Source organism: Brassica oleracea, chromosome C6 (assembly GCF_000695525.1).
Source record: "Brassica oleracea var. oleracea cultivar TO1000 chromosome C6, BOL, whole genome shotgun sequence".
NCBI classification, from domain to species: domain Eukaryota; kingdom Viridiplantae; phylum Streptophyta; class Magnoliopsida; order Brassicales; family Brassicaceae; genus Brassica; species Brassica oleracea.
The window spans coordinates 29385848-29392835 of NC_027753.1; the positions used below are offsets into that span (position 1 = coordinate 29385848).

Sequence of the window (6988 nt, forward strand, 5' to 3'; positions counted from 1 at the left end):
GGGAACTGGAGTTTCTCGATGTTTGCCATTTTGAATTTCTAAAGCACATAAATAAAAATTATTAGAATATTATTAATATTAAAATGAACCGTTTACATTAATCATGCAGGCAATTACAAGGAGAATCGATGTAAAGAAAATTAAACTGATATTCATCTTAATTTCACTCGGAGTAAATTCTCCAACGAATAAGCCATAAATAGAAACACAAATAAAAATGGCACATAAAAACAAAAGTGCGCGAATCATCTTTCTTGAAATGGAAAAATCGGAGGAGAGCGATTTAAAATTTTTGAGAGAAGATGAAATGTTTTGGATGTTGAAATGGAGTGAAAATGAGTTGTATTTATAGATGAAAATCACTGTTCATGACCGTTTGAGAAAGAGAAAATTTTTGAAAATTTTTCTTTGTGACCGTTGGTGATAAATCGAGTGCACCAAAAATCAGTCTGAAAATATTGTATTAAACAGTCAATCAAATCTATAAAATTTCATAAAAACTAATAAAAGTAAAAATCATGGCAACAAATCATGCGACTGCTCAGCCGGTCAATGCAGAGTAATAAATTATACGGCGGCTCGGCCGACCAATTAACAATAAACAGAATATAAGGCGGCTCGGCCGACCAATAAATTAATCAAATTATTAATAAATAATATATGCGGTATTCAGGCCATTTTAACATGATATAAATAATAGTAGAGGCGGTATACCGATCATTATAGCATGGTATAAATGATACAAATAAATTTTACCAGAACTGAGAACGATCGTGCTGATAACGTGTTATAAAATAACTTATGATTTTATAGTATTGAGAAATTTAAATAAGAGTAAAAATTTATACCCGTAGGAGAAGATAACACTGATAACAAGAGAAGATGTGTTATTAGAAGGAGAAGGAATTGTGTGTTACAACGATCGTTTCGATCGTTTATATAGAAATGAAAAAGTGAAGTTACATGCATAGTGATAGTGGGCTCCACAATGTTTATAATGTCAAAAGTTTCGGCCATAAATATTGAAGTTTGATTCTTTTTACGTTTATAACAGTTTACCTTTTTACTAGGGCATTTCTTTGTTATTTGTTTTATATTGAGTCATCATGGACAAATGAATGTAAGATATTTTTGAAATTTTATGCTGAATGATGTCTAAGAACAATATGTTTTACACATTCCAGTATCGACCGTTGATGGACGGACATATTAACTCATTTACGACTAATAATTTTGAATTGTGACTTATGTTTTGTAATTATATGTTGAATATTAATTCATAATTTTTAACATCTGTTTATTATGTTATTATAAATTAATCCTTTGAGACTTTAGAATTAATATATTTTCAATAAATGTTACGTTTAACAAGTTTATTTATATCATATTGAACCATTTTATGAAAATAACAATTTTGCATCATATTAAACAATTTATGTATTGTTTTTATTAATCTGCATAATTGATAATACATTTTAATTTTGGGTTTCGATTCCTATTTTTTTTTTAGGTGGACACGTTGAAACATTAACTAAAGGAGCTTCCAGTAATTCATCATTTAATGAAAAAACACAAATCTGATCGCTATGTGTTTTAGTCTTTGATACACACTTTATGGCAAGAAAGAAATGGCAGGAGACACAGCGAAGCTCCTAAAAACCTAAGGCCATGTTTATTGGGGGTTCTTAGGATGATGTTCTTAGTGTAATATAAGAACCGTCTCTTAACTTTAACTAAAAAAAACAAAGAACCGTCTCTTAAAACTTTTATTTAAGAGTCGGTTCTTAATTTTTTTTAGTTAAAAGTTAAGAGACGGTTCTTATATTATGCTAAAAACCTCACCCTAAAGACCTCCCAATAAACATGCCCAACAACCATCATCAATTTCAAGCTGTCCGGAATCGGATTGACAAATTACAATCAAGCTTTTGCTATTTGGTCTGAATCAAGATAAGGATCTTTAGTTTTTTTCCCACTTTTAACAAAAATGTTACATTTATTGTAAATCAGTTTTTTTATCTGAATATTCTCTCCCTTTCAAGATATATATTATAGAAAAAAAATTGTTTCAAAAAGATGTATTTTTTTATATTTTCAATGCATTTTTTGTCAACTAATAATGAAAAATTGTGAATTTCAAAAACATTAATTGTATTTTTTGAAGTTTTATTGGTTTAGAAATATATAAAATATAAAATTACAAAAAACTATGCATTAATAATTAAGTTTTACTATTATATTTTCTTAATAAGTGTGAAAATCCTAAAACATGTATTATTTTGAAACAGAAGGAGTATAATTTAACATTCATTCAGAAAAAAAAGACACAAATAATTGTGAACTAATTGATGTGATCATTTACTCTTAACCCATGATCGAATAATAATGGCTAACAAATTATTAGATTTTTTTCATTTAGCTATTTACGTATACGCAACTACGATATATAAACATTTGAAGAAAAAAAACATGTATTGCAATTATATGAATTGCTTTTTTTGGTCAAAGCAATTCTATGAACTTCTAATCAACCATTAGAACAAACGAACAAAACAGGTATTCAGTATGATTTATTTTATTTATTTGGTCATGGTAAGTTGTCACGAGGGAATAAAGAAGAACAATTGGATATTTTGGATTTTAGTAGTGGTCGATGTCAGCTGCCAAATTAATTATAATAAACAAAAACAAAGCCTGATGTCATACTGATTTCGTCGTGCTTCTAATATGTAATTAATTACTAATTGCCATATGATAAAACAAGGGAGACAAAGAAGAGAAATTCTTGTGACCATCAACTAATGTTTGAGTATTTGATATTTGATATTTTAAAAAAAAAAAAAAATTAAATATCCAAATTAGATTATATTTTTAAAATAAAATAATAAAAATACATAAAAATAGTCATAAAAAATAAATTAATTAATATTGTTAAGTCTTCAGCAAAATAATAAACCATATACCCTAAATACTAAACCCTATACCCTAAATGTTAAACCTTAAACTTTGGATAAACTCTAAACCGTTGGAAAATCTTAAACCCTAAATCATACATTAAAAACTAAATTTTAATAACACTAAACCCTAAATCCTAATCACTAAACCCTAAACCGTTGGATAAACTCTGAACCCTTTGATAAATCATAAACTCTAGGGTTTAATTTTAAATATTTTTGATTTAGAGTTTATGATTTATCCAAGGGTTTAGGATTTAGTGATTAGGGTTTAGGGTTTAGTGATTAGAGTTTAGGGTTTAATGTATGATTTAGTGTTTAAAATTTTTCAATGGTTTACGGTTTATCCAAGATTTAAGGTTTATAATTTAGGGTTTGGAGTTTAGGATTTAGGGTATAGAATTTAGTATTTTGCTAACGGTTTAACAATATTTATTTATTTATTTTTGTAACTATTTTTATGTATTTTTATTGTTTTATTTTAAATAAATAATCTTATTTGGAAATTCAATTTTGTTTTCTTTTTTAAAAGATATCAAAAACACTATTGGTTGGTGAATCTAGAGTTCACCCTAGGGGTGAACCCAAGAATTTCTCGACAAAGAATGGATAACACGAAAATCAAACGTTGTTTGGAAGTAGTTTCATCTGAAGCATTATATATGCATGTGTATGTGAAAAATCGTTGTCAGAAACCAAATATGTGTATGCAACTATGCATCTCCATGCCTATGCATATACGGATATTGGATCAGGGATCAGTTTGGATCGAATATTGCAGATATATGAAATTTAGTATTGACGTGATTTTTAATTTTAGTTGGGATTTAACATCCCCATCCTTTTATTAAAAAAAAATGAATTAAGACATGAGGTAAAAAAGACTAGAGACCTTCTCATTTTACATGAGAGATATGAGTATTTTTGGAATACGTTGTGGTTTTGGCCATCATTTTCATGTGTTGTGGTGTGGTGTTTGGCCATCATTTTCATGTTTCACTTGTCATTGTATTTATCCTAAAACAGGTTCGAATAATGGCTAACAAATAGGAAGAAAGTAGAACTGTTCATGTAGCTATTTACGAATACAAAACTACAATAGACCGTTCAAAGCATCAAAACATTCGTTTGAATTCAGAATCATATAAATTGCAATTTACGTGCATATCTTATGATTTTCTTCAAAATTTTGTATGAACATTATTAATTGCTTCAAAGAATCACTTGAAGAAAAAACGATAGAGAGGCCAATGTCTTAGGGCATTCAACGTGATTTTAGTATGTAATGAATACTAACCACTAAAGTCTACAGCAAAGAACGTATAAACAAAAAAAAATCAACATTGGTAGGACAGAAATTTTTATATACAGAAAGTATATGCGAAAAAGAAACCAATGTATGAATACGTGTGTATATATCCCCATCCTTTAATAAACAAAGAATTAAGATTTTATGTCAACTCAAACTAAATAAAATCGAGTAAATAAAATTCATCTACGGTAACAACCACGAGAACAATCCGACGGTTGACAACAAGAGACTGAAAATCGTCAACCTCGATGAACCATCGATTCTCCAAGCGGCACCAAAGCTACCAGTATCTCGTTGACGAGTGGTTGTGGACGGTGGCGATGTCCCGTTGAAATTAGGGTTCGCACCGTACAAGTACTGTATCCCTTCCACGTCATCATTCGTCAAGTCAACTTTACGCTTCCCCGTCGTGATGGTCGGATACATGATCGACTCCTCCACCGAGGAATGTCCTAAACCAAGAAGATGACCAATCTCGTGAACCGCCACCGACTCAAGATCAACCGCCGCCGTAACTGAGAGGAAACTATCAAGGTCACCGGAGACAACCCAGTTCTCGTCTGCGTCGAGGTGGAACTTCCCGCTCGGAGGCGAGAAAGCGTGAGCTAACGTGCCCAACACGCCGTCAAAAGGCTCTCCGTCACCGTGATCTCCCGTGTAAAACCCTATGGTGATGTCTGACGTCGTGAACGACTCAATGTTCGTGAAGTTTAACTCCGTCACCTCGGCCCAGCGTCCGAACGCGCGTGCGAACACCCCCTTGACCTCATCGGTTAATGGGTTTCTCGGGTCGAACGCGTAGGTCAAGTCACGGCGGTCTTTGGGCCACCGTGGCTCCCCCGGAAAGAGCGTGTAGTGTTTGACCGTATGCAAACGCGGTATACGTCCCCCGGGGGAGAAGTTGACCTCGAAGGTCTTTCTTCTCCCGTTGTGCATCACCGACGTACCGTTGACCACGTCGGGGTTACCGCAACGTGGGATCACGATGTGTTTGATGGTTAGCGCGTCGAGTTCTCCGGTAACGTTAAGCCCGAAGTTCTTCTGGTATAATTCAACGGCCGCTTTGAGGATGTCGTCGAAATCATCGGTGAAGTTTCCGGTGTATGTTTGGGGGATGTAACCAAAACGCTGGAAGTATTTTTTGATGCGGAAGAGACCGTCCACGTTTTGGCCGTGGTGGCAGCCCGTGAAGTTGGAGAAAGCGTTCCAGAAAACGCGTGTGGTGTTACGTAGAGACGGTGGAATGGCGGTGGAGTTGGGGAAGAACCAGGCGGAGACGGGAGAAGCGATTAGGAAGATTGATAATAATCCTAGAACGCAAAACCTCATGGTGGTTTTCGGATTAGAGGTAAGCCGAAGACGAAGAAGGAAAAATAAAATGGAGAGGTAATATTTAGGATTTTAGGAGAGGATTTTGAGAAAGAGAGAGAGAGAGAAGGTAACGTCTAAAAACAGGTAATGCCGTTTGAAGATAGTTTTTATATTAAGATAAATTGAGAGAGTTTGAGGTCAGCTACTGCGTTTTGTCTTTGGCGGGTGAGGGGTCGTTGGGAATCATTTGCGTGTTTACCAATTTTCTCCTTTTAAATATTTGTATTTTAAAGAAATGGTGAGTGATTCAAATAGAAACATCTATTGTGTTAGTCACGTTCGTAGGTCATGAAGACAGAAGATTGTGCCACATAAAGACTTCGGTCCGGTTGGTACCCGGTTACATATTATAGTAAACAATATGTAAGGACTTCGGTCCGGTTGGTAGATAATCGGTTTGAGGGAAAAAGTCAAGGTGGCGGACTCAAACAAAGCGGTTGAACTATTTTTTGTGTTTAGGTTTAGGTTTCAAGTGGGAGTTGGTTTGGTCGGAAAAGTCATCAACGAATCTTTGTTTGACACGTTTTAACGACGTCACCCAAGTCTGCTTACATTCGATAAGTTGTAAACAACATATGATTTCTCGGCTTCACATCACACATCACATACAATAGTTAATTAGTCGTCAGGCATAAACGAATAAAGGATACTATAATTACAGTATTTTTTGGTCAAAGAAAAAAGGTAGAGCCTTTTATCCAATCACCAAGTCAATGAAGCCACACAAGATAAACATGTTTAATTGGTAGTATAGCTTGAGGTAGTTGTTAACCTCTTTTGTTTTTTCTTTAAAACCAAACTTATCTAAAGGCTCAAAGAGCGTGAAAGTTTACAACTAAAGTAGAAGATCTCGGAGCCATGCTCAACGGTACAACGAAAGTAGAAAGCATTACGAAACATAGAAAGATAAAGCCTATAAGAGGCGAGTCAAGCTCAGCAAGATGAAGAACCCCATGGAGAAGTTTCACCTTAATCCCTAAAGCGATTGTTCGCAAGAACAATTGATAGTCGAAGTCGACGTTGATACACCAAAAAGAAGCGGTCGGACTGTTGCTCGGCAAGAGCTTTTGGTGAGAAGCTCTAGAACTTTGGGCAACACCGAGAAGAAGAAGTCCTATCTGACTTGATTTGTCATTGAAGTTGGCACGATCAGTTCTAACCTCAACAAAGTTTCTCAACGAGACTAGGTGAATCTCAAAAGCTAGCTTAGCCTTCACAGGGACGCTTAGGACAATGGAGTTGGATGACAGACTGAACGGTTTAATCGGGTCAAAACCTCGGACATCAACATTACCGCGTCGAAGCCAATAGGTTGTAACCGGAACAGACCTGAGCATATTATCATCACACT

The 6988-nt window shown here is 34.4% G+C and overlaps 1 protein-coding gene across 1 annotated transcript; it reads right to left on the minus strand.

Annotated features, from left to right (window-relative positions):
- Positions 1–4199: 4199 nt before the first annotated feature.
- Positions 4200–5707, minus strand: LOC106298921 (metalloendoproteinase 2-MMP-like). Its single transcript, XM_013735050.1, has one exon. It carries the CDS (start codon positions 5593–5595, stop codon positions 4450–4452), a length of 1146 nt encoding a protein of 381 aa, XP_013590504.1. The 5' UTR covers positions 5596–5707; the 3' UTR covers positions 4200–4449.
- Positions 5708–6988: the final 1281 nt, after the last annotated feature.